This window comes from Pristiophorus japonicus, chromosome 15 (assembly GCF_044704955.1).
Source record: "Pristiophorus japonicus isolate sPriJap1 chromosome 15, sPriJap1.hap1, whole genome shotgun sequence".
In the NCBI taxonomy this organism is placed as follows: domain Eukaryota; kingdom Metazoa; phylum Chordata; class Chondrichthyes; family Pristiophoridae; genus Pristiophorus; species Pristiophorus japonicus.
Genome location: NC_091991.1, coordinates 86,733,790 through 86,757,070, shown reverse-complemented (window position 1 = coordinate 86,757,070; position 23,281 = coordinate 86,733,790). Strand labels below are relative to the sequence as shown.

Here is a 23,281-nt window from a genome sequence, read left to right as displayed (position 1 = left end):
TCGGCTCCCGGCCAGCCACTGACGCCGCTGCTATCTCATGGCCGAATGGCCTCACGTCCGTCCTTCCGTTCCTGATTCTTCGGCTGCCTTCGAGCCACTGACGCCGCCCCATAAGCGTGGCCGAACGGCCTAAAGAATCTTAATCAGCTGCGTGTGTCCTGTGTTCTTTCTTCGGCTCCCGGCCAGCCACTGACGCCGCTGCAATCCCATGGCCGAATGGCCTCAAGTCCGTCCGGGTGCTGCATCTTCGCGGGGAATGAAGGCCTGCCTCAAGCACCGCAGCTCAGCTCGAAGGCTGCTTCCCGCCTACCGCTGCCGTCGAGACACTGACGCCACACCCCTGCCTGTCTCCAACATGAAAGGCCTGCCTGAAGCACAGCAGCTCGAATGCTGCTGCTGTTTCACGCAGGTAGGAAGATGGTTTATTTAATATTTTCTTTGCTTATACATTTTTATTCAGGTTTGATTTATTTGTATAATATTTGTACAAGTATAACTAAGGATTGATTGTAGAATTTAATGACTTCCCTTCCCCCCCTCCCACCCCCCACCATTCCCTACGCCTAATTTGTAACCTACGCCTGATTTTCTAAAGTGTAGACAAGGTTTTTTCGAGCGTACAAAAATCTTCACTTACTCCATTCTAAGTTAGTTTGGAGTAAGTTTTCACTGACGAAACTTTGAAAACAGGTGTAAGTGGCCGGACACGCCCCCTTTTGAAAAATAAATTCTGTTCCAAAGTGAAACTGTTCTAACTGAGTAGAACTGGAGCAAATTAAATGGCGAGAATTCCGATTTCTAAGATATTCCGTTCTACACCAGTTGCTCTGAAAAATCAGGAGCAAATCATGGTGAAACTTGGGGCCTATGTCTCCTAGTTCTAGATTCCCCCACAAGGGGAAACATCCTCTCTGCATCTACCCTGTTCAGCCCCCTCAGAAAGTTATACGTTTCAATAAGATCACCTCTCATTCTTCTAAACTCCAATGAGTATAGGCCCAGCCTGCTCAACCTTTCTTCATATGACAGCCCCTTCATCTCAGGAAGAGGTTTAGGGAGGGAATTCCAGAGCTTGGGGTCTAGCCAGCTGAAGGGACAGCCGCCAATAGTGGAGTGAAAGGAATGGGAGATGCACAAGAGGCCAGAGTTGGAACAACGCAGCGATCTCGGAAGGTTGAAGGGCTGGAGGAGGAGGTTACAGAGATAGGATGGGGCGAGGCCATGGAGAGATCTGAAACAGCTAAAGGCCTGACCTAAAGGTCAAACTGAACTTACGTGAGACTTGCAGAATTCATCCACTTCCTTTAGCAGCAGCTCCTGGCTCTCGGGGTGGTTGGCAAGCAGGTAAGAAGTGAAGGCCAGAGTACTGCTGGTGGTTTCATATCCTGCCGCAAAGAAAATGAATGCCTGCCCCAAGATTTTATCCAGAGTGAGGATCCTCTTCTGGACCTTGGTTGGGTTTGCTGTGGCTGTGTGCTTTGCATTCTGTGTCTTGGGCGACTCCTCGGTTTGGCTGTTGGAATCGACGATGTCAGACTTCTCCCGGGCATCGAGCATGAGCTGCAGGAAATCTCTGCGTCTCTGTAAAACACAAGCACGGAATTGTTAAAGACTACTGAATATATTTAACGGAATCGTTAAAGTCACTGAATATATTTAAGAGGGAGATAGATAAGATTTCTGGAATCAAAAGGCATCAAGGGGTATGGAGAAAAAGTGGGACTATGGTCTTGAGATAGAGGATCAGCCATGATCATATTGAATGGCGATGCAGACTCGAAGGGCCCAATGGCCTACTACTGCTTCTATTTTCTATGTTTCTACTGCACACCCCGCACGCAGCAACGCTGCTAGCTGCCACCCTGCACAGGACATTGGAATGCTTGAATGGACAGATCTGCAAGGGTACAAGATGGGAAACGATGGACAAACACAGCATGCCCATCAGCGCCTGCAAAGAAAAAAAAAGACAGGTTAACGTTTCAGGAAAGACACCCATAAAGAGTTCTGATGAAGGGTCTCCACATGAAACCTTAACCTAGAAAAGAGAAGGGTGAGGGGTGACCCGATAGAGATCTTCAAGATGATGAAAGGGTTTGACAGAGTCAACGTAGAGAATAGGTTTCCATTTGTGGGGCAGATCAAAACTAAGGGCCATAAATATAAGATAGTCACTAATAAATCAAATAAGGAATTCAGGAGAAACCTTTTTACCCAGAGAGTGGTTAGAATATGGAACTTGCTACCACGTGGAATTGTTGAGGTGAATAACACAGGGGAAGCTAAATACGCACACAAGGGAGAAAGGAATAGAAGGATATGCAGATAGTGTTAAATTAAGTAAGGTTGGAGGAGGCCCGTGTGGAGCATAAATACTGGCATAGACCTGTTGGCCTGTGCTTGTGCTGTAAATACTATAGAAACATAGAAATTTACAGCACAGAAGGAAGCCATTTCGGCCCATTGTGTCCACGCTGGCCGACAAAGAGCCACACGGCCCTCGGTCAGCAGTCCTGAGGGTTACATATAAACCTATGAACAATGGCAGACAGGTAAAGAGCATCTGGTTACTGTGATACCCCATATATCACAACATTTTACACTCCACCCCACCCGGAGCCATGCGATCTCCTGGGAGAGACAAAAAAACAGCTAAAAACCCAGGCCAATTGGTGAAATAAATCTGGGAAAATTTCTCTCCGACCCATCCAGACGATCAAAACTAGTTTAGGAGATCACTCTGGCCATATTAGATTCCATGATATACTTACCGTCGTGTCTGCGCCACCAACAAGAGGTTATCCAGTCTAACCTACTTACGAGCTCTAGGTCTGTAACCCTGCAGGTTATGGCACTTCAAGTGCAAATCCAAGCACCTTTTAAATGTGGTGAGGGTTTCTGCCTCCACCACCCTTCCAGGCAGCGAGTTCCAGACCCCTACAACCTTCTGCGTGAAGAAGCTTCCCCTCAAATCCCCTGTAAACCTCCCACCAACCACCTTAAACCTATGCCCCTTCGTAATTGACCCTTCCACCAAGGGAAATCATCATCATCATAGGCAGTCCCTCGGAATCGAGGAAGACTTGCTTCCACTCTTAACATGAGTTCTGAGGTGGCTGTATAGTCCAATACAAGAAACACAGTCTCTGTCACAGGTGGGGCAGACAGTCGTTGAAGGAAAGGGGTGGGTGGGACTGGTTTGCGGCCTGCGCTTGATTTCTGCATGCTCTTGGCGACGAGACTCGAGGAGCTCAGTGCCCTCCCGGATGCACTTCCTCCACTTAGGGCGGTCTTTGGCCAGGAACTCCCAGGTGTCAGTGGTGATGTTGCATTTTATCAGGGAGGCTTTGAGGGTATCCTTGTAATGTTTCCGCTGCCCATCTTTGGCTCGTTTGCCATGAAGGAGTTACATAGAAACATAGAAAATAGGTGCAGGAATAGGCCATTCGGCCCTTCGAGCCTGCACCACCATTCAATATAATCATGGCTGATCATGCAACTTCAGTACCCCATTCCTGCTTTCTCTCCATATCCCTTGATCCCTTTAGCCATAAGGGCCATAGCTAACTCCCTTTTGAATATATCTAACGAACTGGCCTCAACAACTTTCTGTGGTAGAGAATTCCACAGGTTCACAATTCTCTGAGTGAAGAAGTTTCTCCTCATCTCGGTCCTAAATGGCTTACCCCTTATCCTTAGACTGTGACCACTGGTTCTGGACTTCCCCAACATCGGGAACATTCTTAACCACTAGAGTAGAGCGCTTGCTTTGGGAGTCTCGTGTGTGGCATGTGAACTATGTGGCCTGCCCAGCGGAGCTGATGTTATCCACTATATCCAGACCCCTCAAAATTTTATACACCTCAATGAGGTCTTCCCATAGCCTCCTCTGTTCCAAGGAGAACAAACCCAGCCTATCCAATCTGACCTCATAGCTATGAGTCTCCATTCCGAGGCAGCATCCTCGTAAATCTCCTCTGCACCCACTCCAATGCAATAATTTCCTTCCTATAATACGGCGACCAGAACTGCACGCAGTATTCCAGCTGTGGCCTAATCAGTGTATTATAATTTAAGCATAACCTCCCTGCTCTTGTATTCTCTGCCTTGGCCAATAAAGGCAAGTATTCTGTATGCCTTCTTAACCACCTTATCCACCTGGCCTGCTACTTTCAGGGATCTGTGCACAAACACTCAAAGGTCCCTTTGTTCATTTACACTTCCATGTGGCCTACCGTTTAATGTGTATACCCTTTTCTTATTAGCCCTCCCCAAGTGCATTACCTCACACATCTCGGAATTAAATTCCATTTACCACTGTTCTGCCCATCTGACCAGTAGATTGATAACCTCCTGCAGTCCATGACTTTCCTCTTCATTATTAACCACACAGCCAATTTTAGTATTATCTGCAAAATTTTTAATCATACCCCCTATATTCAAGGCTAGAATATACCACATATATCACAAAAAGCAAGGGACCCAGTATGAGCCCTGCGGAACCCTCTGGAAACATACCTTCAGTCACAAAAACATCCATCTACCATTACACTTTGCTTCCTGCCTCTGAGCCAATTTTGGATCCAACTTACCACTTTGCCCTGGATCCCACTTTTACTTTTGTGACCAGTCTGCCATGTGGGATCTTATCAAAAGCTTTGCTAAAGCCCATATACACTACATCATATACACTACCCTCATCGACCCTTCTGGTTACCTCCTCGAAAAATTCAAATCAGGTTAGTCAACAAGATCTTCCCTTAACAAATCCTTGCCTTTCTAAGTCCTTCAGAATTTTTTCCAATAATTTTCCCACCACTGAGGCTGACAGGCCTGTAATTCCTCAGCCTATCCCTTTCTCACTTCTTAAACATGGGTACCAGATTAGCAGTCCTTCAACACCATGTTTGAATTCAAAGAGGACTGGAAAATGATGGTCAAAGCCTCTGCTATTTCCTCTCTCGCTTCGCTCAACAGCCTGGGATGCATTCCATCTGGGCTTGGGGACTTATCTACTTTGAAAGCTGCCAAGCCATCCAATATCTCCTCTCTCACTTTGTCTATTTCGTCCAGAATTTCACACTCCTCCTTGATAGCAGTATCTACATTACCCCTTTCCTTTGTGAAAACAGACGCAAAGTATTCATTAAGAAGCATACCCACAACTTCCGCCTCCACACACATTACCCTCATGGTCTCGAATAGGCCCTACCCTTTCTTTAGTTATCCTTTTGCTCTTAATATATTTATAGAACATCTTTGGGTTTTCCTTGATTTTACTTACCAAGAATTTTTCATGCTCTCTCTTAGCATTCCTAATATCCTTTTTAATTTCACCTCGGAACTTCCTATATTCCGCCAGAGATTCTACATTATTTAGCCGTCGGTATATGACATAAGCTTCCCTTTTTTTCTTTATCCTCCCCTGTAAGTTCCTAGCCATCCAGGGGGCTCTAGAATTGTTGTTCCCACCTTTTTTCTTTAAGGGCACATGTTTGGCCTGAGCCCTCCGGATCTCCTCCTTGAATGCCTCCCACTGTTCCGACACTGATCTATCCCCAAGCAGCCGTCTCCAGTCCACTGTGGCCAAATCATCTCTTAACTATGCAGTTAGCTTTTCCCCCAATTTGGGACTTTTTTTATTCCTGATCTATCCTTGTCCTTTTCCATAACCACCTTGAATCTGACTGAATTATGGTCACTGGCACCCAAGTGCTCTCCCACTGATACCCCTTCCACCTGCCCAGCTTCATTCCCCAAAACGAAATTCAGAACCGCCCCCTCCCGTGTTGGGCTTGTTACATACTGACTAAAAAAGTTCTCTTGAATGCATTTTAGGAATTCCGCACCCGCATATACCCTTCACACTATATTTGTCCCAATCAATATTAGGATAGTTGAAATCCCCTATGGTTTTTGGACTTCACAGAAATGTGCCTACATATTTGTTCTTCTATCTCCCTCCCACTGTTTGGGGGTCTATTATACACGCCCAGCAGTGTGATCGCCCCTTTTTTATTTTTCAATTCGACCCATATGGCCTCATTTGATGATCCCTCTAACATATCATCCCTCCTCACAGTTGTAATAGTTTCTTTAATCAATACTGCGACCCCACCCTTTTTTAACCCCCTCTCTGTCCTGTCTAAAAATCCTGTAACCAGGAATATTGAGCTGCCAAAACTGACCTCTTTCAGCCATGACTCTGTAATGACTATAATGCCATACTCCCAAGAGTCTACCTGTGCTCTCAGCTCATCTCCCCCAGAAGCGGTCCCAATGCCTCTGGAATTTAAAGCCCTCCCTCCTGCAGCAACTCTCCAGCCACCTGTTCATCCTCTCTATTAGCACATGGCACCGGTAGTAACCCGGAGATTACTACCTTTGAGGTCCAACCCTTAAATTTTTCTCTTAACTCCCTAAATTCTGCCTGCAGGACCTCATCCCTCTTTCTACCTATGTCATTGGTCCCGATATGGACCACGACCTCTAGCTGTTCACCCTCTCCCCCCAGAATATCCTGCGTCCGCTCTGTGACATCCTTGACCCTAGCACCAGGGAGGCACCATACCATCCTGGAGTCACGTCTACGGCCGCAGAAACGCCTCTCTATTCCCCTAATTATTGAATCCCCTACCATTATAGCTCTTTTATTCTTTGTCCCTCCCCTCTGTGCAGCTTAGCCCCCTTGGACCTGGCTCTGGCTGCATGCCCCAGAAGCACCATCACCTTCACTGGTACTCAAAAGAGAATATCGGTTGGAAAGCAAGATGGACTCAGGTGAGACTCCTGCACTATCTGCCTAGAATTCTTCCTGTGTCTGGTGGTCACCCACTTCCCCTCTGCCTGCGCACTTTAAAGCTGAGGGGTGACCACCTCCTAAAACATGCTATCCACGTAGCTCTCAGCCTCGCGGATGCACCGTAGTGATTCCAGCCGCTGCTCAAGCTCCGAAATGAGGAGCTCGAGTAGTTGAAGCTGGAGACACCTCCTGCACACATGGCTGTCTAGGCTGCGTGAAGCATCCAGGACTTCCCACATGCCGCAGGAAATGCACTCCACAGGACTGAGCTGCCCTGCCACCCCTCTAATTAAACTTATCTGATTATAAAAGAGAAAGAGAGATACTTACCAATCAAACAGCCAACCACTTACCTGCCCGGACGAGGGCTGTGAGCGGGCAGAGGTCGGAAACGCAGTTTGGAGTCGAATCCGAAGCAAGGGAGCAACGTACTCGGCAGTGAGAGGTCCAGTGGTCAGCAAGGAGTGGAAGGCCCGGAGGTTAGCAAGGAGTGGGAGGCCCGGAGGTTAGCAAGGAGCAGGAGGCCCGGAGGTCCGCGAGGAGCGAGAGGCCCGGGGGTCGGCGAGGAGTGAGAGGCCTGGGGGTCGGCGAGGAGTGAGAGGCCTGGAGGTTAGCGAGGAGCGGGAAGCCCGGAGGTTAGCGAGGAGCGGGAGGCCTGGAGGTTAGCGAGCAGCGGGAGGCCTGGGGGTTGACAAGGTAGCGGGAGGCCCGGGGGTTGACAAGGAGCGGGAGGCCCGGGGGTTGACAAGGAGCGGGAGGCCCGGGGGTTAGCAAGGAGCGAGAGGCCCGGCGGTTAGCAAGGAGCGAGAGGCCCGGGGATCGGCGAGGAGCGGGAGGCCGGGGGGTCGGCGAGGAGCGGGAGGCCCGGGGATTGACAAGGAGCGGGAGGCCCGGGGATTAGGAAGGAGCAGGAGGCCTGGGGGTTGACAAGGAGCGGGAGGCCCGGGGATTAGGAAGGAGCGGGAGGCCCGGGGGTTAGGAAGGAGCGGGAGGCCCGGGGGTTAGGAAGGAGCGGGAGGCCCGGGGATTGACAACGAGCGGGAGGCCCAGGGGTTGACAAGGAGTGGGAGGCCCGGTGGTCGGCAGGGAGCAGGAGGTTTCTACAGGGAGGAACTTCCACCTGCCCTGGACCCAACAGGAAACAGGAAACTGTGGAGTAGAGTTTTCACTTTGAGGGCAATCAGCGATTCCGGCACAAATTGCGCCTGCTTTGAAAAGTGGTTTTCTCTCACGAGTTTTAACTCAAACTTTTAAAACGTCATTTTATTAAAAAGTTTTGTTTAAAAAAATATTCATTGATATATTTAAGAGTGGCAACTTGGTGAAGATTGATTAATACAGTTGAAAATGCATTTATCACAAAAAGTAAGCATTTTTTATCAGTGTCAATCCACCACCTGTGAGTGACCAGAAATGACTTTTAAAAACTATACAGAACAATTTGCCAGTTAGGTGGGTGCAGTAGTCCGTAAATTTAAAAAAATTACATTCAAAACCTTTTAAAACGTGTCTATTAGTGGCCTTGTGCCCAAAATATCTAGCTTAAGTTTTAGAGTCTCTCCAAGGCAATTAGCGGAAAATCCCAAAGGTGATTAATTCAGTCAAGCAGAGTCAGCATGGATTTATGAAGAGGAAGTCATGTTTAACAAATTTGTTGGGAGTTCTTTGAAACGTAAAAATAGGTGCTGGAGTAGGCCATTCGGCCCTTCAAGCCTGCAGCACCATTCAATATGATCATGGCTGATCATGCAACGTCAGCACCCTATTCCTGCTTTCTCTTCATACCCCTTGATCCCTTTAGCCATAAAGGCCACATCTAACTCCCTTTTGAATATATCTAACGAACTGGCATCAACAACGTTGTGGTAGAGAATCCACAGATTCACAATTCTCTGAGTGAAGAAGTTTCTCCTCATCTCGGTCCTAAATGGCTTACCCCTTATCCTTAGACTGTGACCCCTGGTTCTGGACTTCCCCAACATCGGGAACATTCTTCCTGCATCTAACCTGTCCAATCCCGTCAGAATTTTATATGCTCGATGAGATCCCCTCTCATTCTTCTAAATTCCAATGAATATAAGCCAAGTCGATCCAGTCTTCATATGTCAGACCTGCCATCCCGGCAATCAGTCTGGTGAACCTTCGCTGCACTCCCTCAATAGCAAGAATGTCCTTCCTCAGATTAGGAGAACAAAACTGTACACAAAATTCAAGGTGTGGCCTCACCAAGGCCCTGTGCAACTGCAGTAAGACCTCCCTGCTCCTGTACTCAAATCCTCTCGCTATGAAGGCCAACATGCCATTTGCCTTCTTCACCGCCTGCTGTACCTGCATGCCAACTTTCAATGACTGATGTACCATGATACCCAGGGCTCGTTGCACCTCCCCTTTTCCTAATCTGTCACCATTCAGATAATATTCTGCCTTCCTGTTTTTGCCACCAAAGTGGATAACCTCACATTTATCTACATTATACTGCATCTGCCATGCATTTGCCCACTCACCTAACCTGTCCAAGTCACCCTGCAGCCTCTTAGTATCCTCCTCACAGCTCACACTGCCACCCAATTTAGTGTCATCTGCAAACTTGGAGATATTACATCCAATTCCTGTCTAAATTATTAATGTATATTGTAAATAGCTGGGGTCCCAGCACTGAACCTTGTGGTACCTCACTAGTCACTGTCTGCCATTCTGAAAAGGACCCGTTTATCCCGACTCTTTGCTTCCTGTCTGCCAACCAGTTCTCTATCCACGTCAACACATTACCCCCAATACCATGTGCCTTAATTTTGCAGACTAATCTCTTGTGTGGGACCTTGTCAAAAGCTTTTTGAAAGTCCAAATACACCACATCCACTGGTTCTCCCTTGTCCACTCTACTCGTTACATCCTCAAAAAATTTCAGAAGATTTGTCAAGCATGATTTCCCTTTCATAAATCTATGCTGACTTGGACCGATCCTGTCACTGCTTTCCAAATGCGCTGCTATTACATCTTTAATAATTGATTCCAATATTTTCCCCACTACTGATGTCAGGCTATCCGGTCAATAATTCCCTGTTTTCTCTCTCCCTCCGTTTTTAAAAAGTGGGGTTACATTAGCTACCCTCTAATCCATAGGAACTGATTCAGAGTCTATAGAATGTTGGAAAATGACCACTATTTCTAAGGCCACTTCCTTAAGTACTCTGGGATGCAGACTATCAGGCCCTGGGGATTTATCGGCCTTCAATCCCATCAATTTCCCGAACACAATTTCCTGACTAATAAGGATTTCCTTCAGTTCCTCCTTCTCGCTAGACCCTCGGTCCCTTAGTATTTCCGGACGGTTATTTGTGTCTTCCTTCGTGAAGACAGAACCAAAGTATTTAGAAACATAGACATAGAAACAGAGAAAATAGGTGCAGGAGTAGGCCATTCGGCCCTTCGAGCCTGCACCGCCATTCAATGAGTTCATGGCTGAACATGCAACTTCAGTATCCCATTCCTGCTTTCTCACCATACCCCTTGATTCCCCTAGTGGTAAGGACTTCATCTAACTCCTTTTTGAATATATTTAGTGAATTGGCCTCAACTACTTTCTGTGGTAGAGAATTCCACAGGTTCACCACTCTCTGGGAGAAGAAATTCCTCCTCATCTCGGTCCTAAATGGCTTACCCCTTATCCTTAGACTGTGTCCCCTGGTTCTGGACTTCCCCAACATTGGGAACATTCTTCCTGCATCTAACCTGTCTAACCCCGTCAGAATTTTAAACGTTTCTATGAGGTCCCCTCTCATTCTTCTGAACTCCAGTGAATACAAGCCCAGTTGATCCAGTCTTTCTTGATAGGTCAGTCCCGCCATCCAGGGAGTCAGTCTGGTGAACCTTCGCTGCACTCCCTCAATAGCAAGAATGTCCTTCCTCAGGTTAGGAGACCAAAACTGTACACAATACTCCAGGTGTGGCCTCACCAAGGCCCTGTACAACTGTAGCAACACCTCCCTGCCCCTGTACTCAAATCCCCTCGCTATGAAGGCCAACATGCCATTTGCTTTCTTAACCGCCTGCTGTACCTGCATGCCAACCTTCAATGACTGATGTACCATGACACCCAGGTCTCGTTGCACCTCCCCTTTTCCTAATCTGTCACCATTCAGATAATAGTCTGTCTCTCTGTTTTTACCACCAAAGTGGATAACCTCACATTTATCCACATTATACTTCATCTGCCATGCATTTGCCCACTCACCTAACCTATCCAAGTCGCTCTGCAGCCTCATAACATCCTCCTCACAGCTCACACTGCCACCCAACTTAGTGTCATCCGCAAATTTGGAGATACTACATTTAATCCCCTCGTCTAAATCATTAATATACAGTGTAAACAGCTGGGGCCCCAGCACAGAACCTTGCGGTACCCCACTAGTCACTGCCTGCCATTCTGAAAAGTCCCCATTTACTCCTACTCTTTGCTTCCTGTCTGACAACCAGTTCTCAATCCATGTCAGCACACTACCCCCAATCCCATGTGCTTTAACTTTGCACATTAATCTCTTGTGTGGGACCTTGTCGAAAGCCTTCTGAAAGTCCAAATATACATCAACTGGTTCTCCCTTGTCCACTCTACTGGAAACATCCTCAAAAAATTCCAGAAGATTTGTCAAGCATGATTTCCCTTTCACAAATCCATGCTGACTTGGACCTATCATATCACCTCTTTCCAAATGCACTGCTATGACATCCTTAATAATTGATTCCATCATTTTACCCACTACCGATGTCAGGCTGACCGGTCTATAATTCCCTGTTATCTCTCTCCCTCCTTTTTTAAAAAGTGGGGTTACATTGGCTACCCTCCACTCCATAGGAACTGATCCAGAGTCAATGGAATGTTGGAAAATGACTGTCAATGCATCCACTATTTCCAAGGCCACCTACTTAAGTACTCTGGGATGCAGTCCATCAGGCCCTGGGGATTTATCGGCCTTCAATCCCATCAATTTCCCCAACACAATTTCCCGACTAATAAGGATTTCCCTCAGTTCCTCCTCCTTACTAGACCCTCCGACCCCTTTTATATCCGGAAGGTTGTTTGTGTCCTCCTCAGTGAATACCGAACCAAAGTACTTGTTCAATTGGTCTGCCATTTCTTTGTTCCCCGTTATGACTTCCCCTGATTCTGACTGCAGGGGACCTACGTTTGTCTTTACTAACCTTTTTCTCTTTACATATCTATAGAAACTTTTGCAATCCGTCTTAATGTTCCCTGCAAGCTTCTTCTCGTACTCCATTTTCCCTGCCCTAATCAAACCCTTTGTCCTCCTCTGGCTGAGTTCTAAATTTCTCCCAGTCCCCGGGTTCGCTGCTATTTCTGGCCAATTTGTATGCCACTTCCTTGGCTTTAATACTATCCCTGATTTCCCTTGATAGCCACGGTTGAGCCACCTTCCCTTTTTTATTTTTACGCCAGACAGGAATGTACAATTGTTGTAGTTCATCCATGCGGTCTCTAAATGTCTGCCATTGCCCATCCACAGTCAACCCCTTCAGTATCATTCGCCAATCTATCCTAGCGAATTCACGCTTCATACCTTCAAAGTTACCCTTCTTTAAGTTCTGGACCATGGTCTCTGAATTAACTGTTTCATTCTCCATCCTAATGCAGAATTCCACCATATTATGGTCACTCTTCCCCAAGGGGTCTCGCACAACGAGATTGCTAATTAATCCTCTCTCATTACACAACACCCAGTCTAAGATGGCCTCCCCCCTAGTTGGTTCCTCGACATATTGGTCTAAAAAACCATCCCTTATGCACTCCAGGAAATCCTCCTCCACCGTATTGCTTCCAGTTTGGTTAACCCAATCTATGTGCATATTAAAGTCACCCATTATAACTGCTGCACCTTTATTGCACGCACCCCTAATTTCATGTTTGATGCCCTCCCCAACATCACTACTACTGTTTGGAGGTCTGTACACAACTGCCACTAACGTTTTTTGCCCTTTGGTATTCTGCAGCTCTACCCATATAGATTCCACATCAGCCAAGCTAATGTCCTTCCGAACTATTGCCTTAATTTCATCCTTAACCAGCAATGCTACCCCACCTCCTTTTCCTTTTATTCTATCTTTCCTGAATGTTGAATACCCCTGGATGTTGAGTTCCCAGCCCTGATCATCCTGGAGCCACGTCTCCGTAATCCCAATCACATGATATTTGTTAACATCTATTTGCACAGTTAATTCATCCCCCTTATTGCGGATACTCCTTGCATTAAGACACAAAGCCTTCAGGCTTGTTTTTTTTAACACCTTTTGTCCTTTTAGAATTTTGCTGTACAGTGGCCCTTTTTGTTCTTTGCCTTGGGTTTCTCTGCCCTCCACTTTTCCTCATCTCCTTTCTGTCTTTTGCTTTTGCCTCCTTTTTGTTTCCCTCTGTCTCCCTGCATTGGTTCCCATCCCCCTGCCATATTAGTTTAAATCCTCCCCAACAGCACTAGCAAACACTCCCCCTAGGACATTGGTTCCGGTCCTGCCCAGGTGCAGACCGTCCGGTTTGTACTGGTCCCACCTCCCCCAGAACCGGTTCCAATGCCCCAGAAATTTGAATCCCTCCCTGCTGCACCACTGCTCAAGCCACGTATTCATCTGCGCTATCCTGCGATTCCTACTCTGACTATCACGTGGCACTGGTAGCAATCCCGAGATTACTACTTTTGAGGTCCTACTTTTTAATTTAGCTCCTAGCTCCTTAAATTCGTTTCGTAGGACCTCATCCCTTTTTTTACCTATGTCGTTGGTACCAATGTGCACCACGACAACTGGCTGATCTCCCTCCCATTTGTTCAATTGGTCTGCCATTTCTTTGTTCCCCATTATAAATTCATCTGATTCTGACTGCAAGGGACCTACATTTGTCTTCACTAATCTTTTTCTCTTCACATATCTATAGAAGCTTTTGCAGTCAGTTTTTATGTTCCTCGCAAGCTTACTCCATACTCTATTTTCCCCCCTCCTAATTAAACCCTTTGTCCTCCTCTGATAAATTGTAAATTTCTCCCAGTCCCAGTGAGGAGGTAACGAACAGGGTGGATAAAGGGGAACGAGTGGATGTGATGTATTTGGACTTCCAGAAGGCATTTACAAGGATGCCACATAAAAGGTTACTGCACAAGATAAAAGTTCACGGGGTTGGGGTAATATATTAGCATGGATAGAGGATTGGGTAACTGCAGAAAATAGAGAGTCGGGACAAATGGTTCATTCTCGGGTTGGCAATCAGTAACTAATGGGATGCCACAGGGATCAGTGCTGGGACACCAACTATTTGCAATCTATATTAACAACTTGGATGAAGGGACCGAGTTTAATGTAGCCAAGTTTGCTGATGATACAAAGATGGGAGGGAAAGCAATATGTGAGGACACAAAAAACCTGCAAAAGGACATAAACAGGCTAAGTGAGTGGGCAAACATTTGGCAGACGGAGTATAATGTTGGAAAGTGTGAGGTCATGCACTTTGGCAGAAAAAAAATCAAAGAGCAAGTTATTATTTAAATGGAGAAAGATTGCAAAGTGCTGCAGTACAGTGGGACCTGGGGGTACTTGTGCATGAAACACAAAAGGATAGTATGCAGGTACAGCAAGTGATCAAGAAGGCCAATGGAATCTTGGCCTTTATTGCAAAGAGGATGGCGTATAAAAGCAGGGACGTCTTGCTACAGTTATACAGGGTAAGAAAGGATATACTTGCTTTGAAGGCAGTTTAGAGAAGGTTCACTAGGTTGATTCTGGAGATGAGGGGACTTAATGAGGAAAGGTTGAGTAGGATGGGCCTCTACTCATTGAAATTCAGAAGAATGAGAGGTGATCTTATCGAAACGTATAAGATTATTAGGGGGCTTGACAAGGTGGATGCAGAGAGGATGTTTCCACTGATAGAGGAGACTAGTATTAGGGGGCATAATCTTAGAATAAGGGGTCGCCCATTTAAAACTGAGATGCATTTCTTCTCTCAAGAGGGTTGTAAATCTGTGGAATTTGCTGCCACAGAGAACTGTGGAAGCTGGAGCATTGAATAAATTTAAGACAGAGATAGACAGTTTCTTAACTGATAAGGGAATAATTGGTTATGGAGAGCGGGCGGGGAAGTGGACCCGAGTCCATGATCGGATCAGCCATGGTTGTATTAAATGGCGGAGCAGGCTTGAGGGGCTGTATGGCCTACTCCTGCTCCTATTTCTTATGTTGTTATGTTCTTAACTCTGGGCACATGGCCAGTTTTGTGGACGGGGCCAGCTTCAGTGCGATGTTTTAAAAACTAACGCAAAAGATCGCGGAAACTCGATTTGCGCTGAACGCAATTTGCGCTTAAAATTCCGTGATCTTTTGCACCGGTAACGCTGATATCAGGTTAATTGTGTCGAAAAAACCCAGCACAACCAAGTGGAAACTCCAGGCCTGTGTTTTTTCCAATCCTGATGAGCTAGAATTTCCATCATTGGTAGTTTCTCTGTTATATCTGACAGTTGAGCACTCTTCTTCATGCTACCTCTCCCTTGATGACTTGGTGAGTGAGCACAGCACCTACTGTAGCACCCAGCCATGAAGATCAGAGGGTTCCATTCGCCGCCTGCCCTGATGTAAAGGAGCTGAGCTGGGGCAGCAATTGGGGACACACGATTGGGCTTTGGCTGCCCTGGGCTCAGGGTTCCCACTCCTCATCATTATCCCGAGATTCCAGCTGGAACGCGCACGTGTGCGGACCGCGGGTGAGGGCCGGACTGGGCTCTGCTAAGGATGTCCTCCACACACAGGTAGTCTGCTAACTTTCCACTCGTGCATGAAGGCTGAGCTCTTGGGTGAAGGAGAGAACTTAGAACATCACTGGGAGTTGGTGGCTTTGAAACTGGAGGAGAAGAAAAGCTCTCTGTTTCATCACATCAACTTTGCTTAGATTAGATGAGTTAGAGTTAGCTGTGAAGACCTCTTTTGTACCTAGAGGTTATGTGCATGAGAACACCAGCGGCAGGTCGGGGCCATAAAAGGAGCGGTGAGTAGCGGCCTGGGAGCAGTGTGGAGGCTACTTCAGGGAGCGGCAGCGAAGAGTGACGTCCGTCACCAAGTTCCAGGTCGGTGATTGGAGCGTGGGCAGATACAGCAGGAGCGTTGAGATCGGGGCGAAGGAGCGGCGAGAGAATGTAGAGGGATGTGATCGAGAGGCGTGAGTTCGGGGCCAGGGGCAGCACGGGCCAGCGATATGTCCCAGATTCCATTCACCGCCTGCCCTAGGTCCGTGCAGCAGAGCTGGTCTCCAGTCGTCTTAGGTAATCCTTGCCACTGGACCAAGACCTAGCTCTGTCAAGCCCGTGTGGTGGCTGGTTTGCAACGGCTACCACACATTAAAAAAATCCACGCACAGGCATCTTCCACCCTTCAGGACATAGTTCAGGAGCTGGATTTTTGGTCCTTCATTGGAACACCTGTGAACTTATCCTTTTTTGGCGTGGAAGCAAGTCATCCTCGTTTCGAGGGACTGCCTATGATGATGATGATGACCTAGTGATTAAGTGGCAACTTGAGTGGAAAGTCTTTGGGCCCAAAATTCAGTCCCACTGGAAAGCTGGTGCTCCCCCCACCTTTTTGGGCCATTAGCGCCAAAATTATTTCATGGCTAGGCAACCCCATATTCAGCTCCAAAAGTAAACAAATGGGTTCCAGTGCTAATGAACCCTTCCAAAGTGGATTTTTCAGCGGTATGGCTGTCTTAATTTGAATGTTATCACCACTGAGAAATTCAGCAGGTAAGGGTTTCTAATGAGCCAGCTGCTCCATGGCCTTTTTAAAGGGCAGTGTTTGCAGCAAGGCCCTGAAGGGCTAAGGAGGTTGGAAGGAGTTTAGAAGGATGGCTGGTGTAAGAGGTGCAAGGAGAGCCAACAGGTTCACTGATATGGAGCTGGAGACACTGATGGACGGTATGGAGGACAGAAGAAGAGGCTATGGATGCTGGGTCAATTGACATTTTCAAGACTGAGCTCGCTAGATCTTTTAAATTCTTCCCTCCTAGTGCCTTAGCAATGTTATATGCCAGGGTCTCAGAAGCATCTCTTGTGTCCAGCATTGCTCGGGTGCAAATAAAGGGAAATACGTCATGTGACATATTACCACCTTCCTTTGCATGGCATCATAATATGTCTTCCCATTTGTGGGCAGGAGTATTATATGCCTGGAATTTCTGAGCGGAGCACAAACTTGACCCCAAATTCCACATCCAGAAACATTTATTTCACAGCTCCAGCATACTTCCATTTCAATGGATCTGCACTCCATAGAGATAATTGACTTTCTCAGTGGTCTGATCTTGCTATTCTCAAATTTCACCCCAAAACACCCCAGCAGCAAAGAACAAGAATGATCTTATGCATGAAAAAGTTAGTATGCAGGTACAGCAAGTAATCAGGAAGGCATATGGAATGTTGGCCTTTATTGCAAGGGTGACAGAGTATAAAAGCAGAGAAGTCCTGCTACAACTGTACAGGGTATTGGTGAGGCCACACCTAGAGTACTGCGTACAGTTTTGGTCTCTGTATTTAAGGAAGGATATACTTGCATTGGAGGCTGTTCAGAGAAGGTTCACTAGGTTGATTCCGGAGATGAGGGGGTTGACTTATGAAGATAGGTTGAGTAGGTTGGGCCTATACTCATTGGAGTTCAGAAGAATGAGAGGTGATCTTATCGAAACATATAAGATAATGAGGGGGCTTGACAAGGTAGATGCAGAGAGGATTCCACTCATAAAGGAATCTAGATCGAGAGGGCATTGTTTCAGAATAAGGGGCTGCCCATTTAAAACTGAGATAAGGAGGAATTTCTTCTCTCAGATGGTTGTAAATCTGTGGAATTCTGTGGCGGTTGGGTCATTGAATATATTTAAGGCGGAGATAGACAGATTTTTGAGCGATAAGGGAATAAAGGGTTATGGGGAGCAGGCGGGGAAGTGGAGCTGAGTCCATGATCAGATCAGCCATGATTTTATTAAATGGCGGAGCAGGCTCGAGGGGCCAGATGGCCTAGTCCTGCTGCTATTTCTTATGTTCTTATCTACACGCTGGAGCATAAAATGCAACCATTAGCAATAAATGAATAGCGTGAGTGCTTTAATAGAAAATGTATACCCAATTGTTTGGCTAATCATTTGTGAGGGATCTTCTGCAGTCATATTTCATTGCAAATACTGCTATTTATGTAGCAGAGTAGCTTTAACAAAGTCAATATGCTAGCATTCTGTACTGTGACTATTACCCTGTACTGCAACATTTAGTGATATAACTGTATTGTTTACAGCTCACTCATTCATAGAGAGAACTTTGTAACTTTAGCACGTCACACATGGCCCTCAAGGGCAATCTCTCACATAGTAGAAATCTGGGACTCACTCCTTCAAAAGGCAAACAGACCCGATCGCGGCAAAACTCCAGCGGTGTCATGTTCGTGCACCAACTGGAAAACCTCGCGGGGGCACCGCCGGGAAAAATCCTACCTTTTTGATGCTCAATTTCGCTGTTGTGGCGCTGTTCAGCGGCCCGCATGCTGCTGAGGTCACCACTGCAAACTTTCCTTCACCGCGGCTTTACTTTGCCCGCTCCACAGAAGTGCGCACCGCTCAAATCCCCCCCGAGCTGAACATGGCTCGGGGAGGGAAAAACACCTGACCTTCAGGGACGGTGAATTTCGGCCCCTTTGTCTGATTCAGCGTTGGTAAATATTGCGCATGGTTTTACAGCTGGGATATGATAGTGATTCTTTCTGGTCCTGTCTCTCGATTTTGGTCTTTATAATGAGTCCCAGCTAAGTTTGCTCCAGTAACTTCTATACAATTGTTAAAAGAGGGCCAAGAAAGGAAATCCCTACATACATGACACTGCTACAAGCAAGGTCACCATCTTGTAGTAACTGAATATGTCAAATTCCTTTTTTATTACACAGAACACTGGGATACTTACCAGTGTTTTAGGAATTCTGCAACCCCATTCATTTTTTATAATTACTGTAGTCCCATTGGCTTTTTGGTGCCTGAATCAGCCACATTCTGTTATTATTATGGGATTCTCCAAGATATTTTAAGGACTGCTTTGGGAACGTTTTTTTTGATTCTCTGTGAAAATGTGCAAACTCGGCTGAGTGACTTTGTGTGGGGGAACGGAAGACCTGCAATGCTGTGATTCGAGTGAGATCAAGATGGATCTGATTGCCAATAAAGATAAGACATCGCAGCAAAGTTGCAGCAAGCCAATTCCGTAGCTGGCTGTAGAGGTGATGTTAAGGCTTAGACAGCGACAGTCTGGGGAGACCAAAGATTTTCTATTTTAATTGATGCTTCTGATAAGGAATGGCTGACATTTACCCCGTGTGCAGTGATGTACTTCACCAAGTTTGCACAGATGTGGATTGGCTCTCACTACCTGCTAATGGGCCAGAGACGTGTTACTTGAAACTTGAAATGGCACCAGGCGGGGGGGGGGGGCTGCGGGATTGTGTTACAATCACATGTGTTTCAACCAAATATTCAAACATTAGAATGCGGATCCAGAGGCCCCCTGTTAGCTCAATTCAGGGAGTAGCGCAAACCTTGACTTCAATTGCTGGTCTTGGCTGAGTTCGCTGATCTTAGGATTGGCCTTGGTCCTGGGGCAAGGAGAGAAAAAGTGTCCCCTAGTCACAGCCTAGTCACAAATCTTTCACTTGGACAGGGTTGGATTTGTTCCCCTCCTCCTGTCCTATCCTCTCCTATTCCCCCTGTGTAGTTGAATCACCTGCTCACACTTGCTATCTAGGTGCACAAGTGAAAAATAGCCACTTGGGCAAATGGTGAGTGACCAGTCCCCTTTTGGCCAGCACAGTAACCGCTTTAACCTTCAGGAGAGGAGAAGGCATAGATTTTTTTTTAACAAGGATATTTAGATCTCACCCCTCGTAACGTTTTTAGGATTTTGTGGTAATTAGGAATCATAAAATTCCCTTTTAAGAAAAAATACCATCAAATATAAACTAAGACCGCATCTTTTGTGAAATGATCAGAAGGTAATATCAAAGAGACAAAATTAATGATGAGCACTTAGCAGCCTTTAAAATGATAAAATATTCATCACTTTGAAATGCAAAATTGCCTCAATGGCAGGATGTTTATTAGATCAGAACTAAAAATGTCACTTCCACAGTGCACTCATAACTGGAGATACTGATGATTTTTCTTCTCTCCCCCCTCAAGTTTCCAATACGTACTGGTATACAGTATCATAGGTGCTGGATCTCTTCTGCTACTTCCTCCAAGCAGTCATTCTTTATTTGTGGACCCACTCCTATGGGTGTGGGAAGACTATTTGACTGTGGAAGGCATCGCAGTCAAACTCTATACTGCCTACGACAACTTCCACCTCTCGTTGCATCAGGTAATTTGACAACGGGGGAGGCCATTAGGCCCACTGCGCCTGTGCTGCTTCTCGGACAGATTTATTCACTTTGCTAAATCATTAAATCATTTCTGGTATATCTGAAAAACAAATACTTTCAGAAACTGTTCTTGATATTCCTATCCTCCAGATACTCTATTGGAGGCCAGATGTCATAGCTGAAGACCTGAGACAAGGAATGGGTTACAATTTTCTTGAAAAAAGAAAAAAAGACTTACATTTATGTAGTGCTTTTCACAACCCCAGGACGTATTAAAGTGCTTTACAGCCAATGAAGTACTTTTGAAATGTATTCACTGTTGCAAAGTAGGAAACGCAGCAGCCAATTTGCGCACAGCAAGATCCACCAACAGTAATGTGATAATGACCAGATAATCTGAGGGATAAATATTGGCCAGGCCTCCAGGGATAACTCCCCTGCTCTTCTTTGATATAGTGCCATGGGATCGTTTATATCCACCTGTGAGAGCCGATAGGGCCTCAGTTTAATGTCTCATCCAAAAGATGGCACCTCTAACAGTGCAGTGCTCCCTCAGTGCTGCACTGGAGTGTCAGCCAAGATTTCTGTGCTCAAGTCTCTGGAATGGGACTTGGTCCCACAACCTACTGGCTCAGAGGCAAGACTGGTACCACTGAGCCACGGCTGACACTGATGATGATGGGGATCTCGTTGAGCAAGGGTGTGGAGGGAGAAGAAGATATCTAATGCTCAATGCCACACCTCGGATAATTGTTTTAGTTCTGCTAGGAGCTCAAACTTAGGTTATTCATCTTCTTCCATGTTGTCTACTATTGGATTAATTCACTGGGTGGGAAACACGCTGGGATGCCCTGAGGACACCAGAAGTGGTCCAGGCAGAGAAGAGATAAATAACTATTTTGTCCATGAGACCCACTTCCTGCTCCCTTGACCCTATTCCCACCAAACTGCTGACCACCCAACTTCATTTTCTAGCTCCCATTGTTAACGGTTCTCTCTCCTCAGGTGCTGTCCCCCTCTCCCTCAAATCTGCCGTCATCACCCCTCTCCTCAAAAAACAACCCTTGACCCCTCCGCCCTTGCAATCTACCACCCTATCTCCAACCTCCTTTGCCTCTCCAAAGTCCTTGAACGTGTTGTCGCCTCCCAAATCCATGCCCATCTTTCCATGAATTCAATGTTTGAATCCCTCCAATCAGGTTTCCGCCCCTGCCACAGTACCAAAACTGCTCTTACCAAGCTCACAAATGACATCTTTTGTGACTGTGGCAAAGGCAAACTATCTCTCCTCGTCCTTCTTCACCTGACTGCAGCCTTTGACACAGCTGACCACTCCATCCTCCTCCAACGCCTTTCCACCATCGTCCACCTGGGTGGGACTGCACTTGTCGGTTTCCATTCTTATCTATCTAATCGCAGCCAGTGAATCACCTGCAAAGGCTTCTCTTCCCGCCCCCACATCGTTACCTCTGGTGTCCCCCAAGGATCTATTCTTGGCCCCCTCCTATTTCTCATCTATATGCTGCCCCTTGGCGACATCATCCGAAAACACAGTGTCAGTTTCCACATGTACACATGACACCCATCTTTACCTCACCAGCACTTCGCTCGACCCCTCCACGGTCTCTAAATTGTCAGACTGCTTATCCGACATCCAGCACTGCATGAGGAGAAATTTCTTCCGATTAAATATTTTGGGATAACAATGACAAAAGCCTTGTTTTTGGTCCCCATCACAAACTCTGTTCCCTAGCCACCGACTCCATCCCTCTCTCTGCCAAATGTCTGAACCTGAACCAGACTGTTCGCAACCTTGGTGTCGGATTTTGACCCCGAAAGGAGCTTCCAACCACATATCCACCACCTACTTCCACCTCCATAGCAATGCTCGCTGCGCCCCTGCCTCAGCTTATCTGCTGCTGAAACTCTTGGTTATCTCTAACGCACCACTGGCTGGACTCGCACCTTCCACCCTCCATAAACTTAAGCACCTCCAAAACTCTGCTGCCATATCCCTAACTCGCACCAATTCCCGCTCACCCATCAGCCCTGTGCTCGCTGACCTACACTGGCTCCCGGTTGAGCAACGCCTCAATTATAAAATTCTCATCCTTGTTTTCAAATCCCTCCATGGACTCTAACAGTATGCAGCCCTACAACCCACTGAGATATCTACACTCCTCCAATTCTGGCCTCTTGTGCCTCCCCGATTTTAATCGCTCCACCATTGGTGGCTGTGCCTTCAGCTGCCCAGACCATAAGCTTTGGAATTCCCTCCTTAAACCTGTCTGTCTCTCTACCTCTCTTTTTTCTCCTTTAAGATGCTCCTTAAAACATACCTCTTCGAGCAAGCATTTGGTCATTGTAATGTATTTGCTTCATGGGTTCTTTGCTTGAGAATTCATAGCAACAACACATTGCTATTAAGAACTAGTTGGTTTATTAACAAAGATTTAACAATCATACTACACATTACCAGTTCACCTACTAGGCTCACAACTACATACCTCATCGTGGATTACCTAGACCCAACTAACTGGGGTTTTATTGAGTATTGTGAACATCATTTTATTGAGTCTTGTGAACATCACGTGACTGGCTAAGCTACTCACAATGCAACATCTGTACAACTCTTTTAACATTATATAATTAAACAAGTGGCCCCTTGTTAAAGGGGCACAACAACTAGAAACTTCAAACTAACCAAAAATGTTTGAGAATACATTCCAAATCAAATCAAAATTTGGTTTCTGGGGGTAATGATGCACTCCAGTCCCTCTGATGCCCACCTGTCGCAGAAGGCCTCGCGCGTACTGGTCGACACTGCGTGCTCCATCTCCAGGGACACCCTGGCGTGATCGTAGCCGCGGAAGAGAGCCAAGCAATCAGGCTGAATGACTGCCTCGACCGCCCGCTGCCTGAATCTGTTAATGGCCACCTTGGCCAGGCCCAGGAGCAGTCCTCCGAGAAGGCCTTCTGAAATGCTCGCTTACCCCAACCCCTCCCCCGCACCAGGTGCCCAAAAATCAGGAGCGTGGGACT

General features: G+C 46.5%; 1 protein-coding gene across 5 annotated transcripts in view; it reads right to left on the bottom strand.

Annotated features, from left to right (window-relative positions):
- Positions 1–23,281, bottom strand: part of tbxas1 (thromboxane A synthase 1 (platelet)) — a 329,644-nt gene that overhangs the window by 44,377 nt on the left and 261,986 nt on the right. For all 5 annotated transcript variants that reach the window (XM_070900690.1, XM_070900689.1, XM_070900693.1 and 2 more), the window contains one exon: positions 1,276–1,581. In XM_070900690.1, coding sequence (XP_070756791.1) covers positions 1,276–1,581 — 306 coding nt within the window. The remainder of the gene's footprint in view (positions 1–1,275; positions 1,582–23,281) is intronic.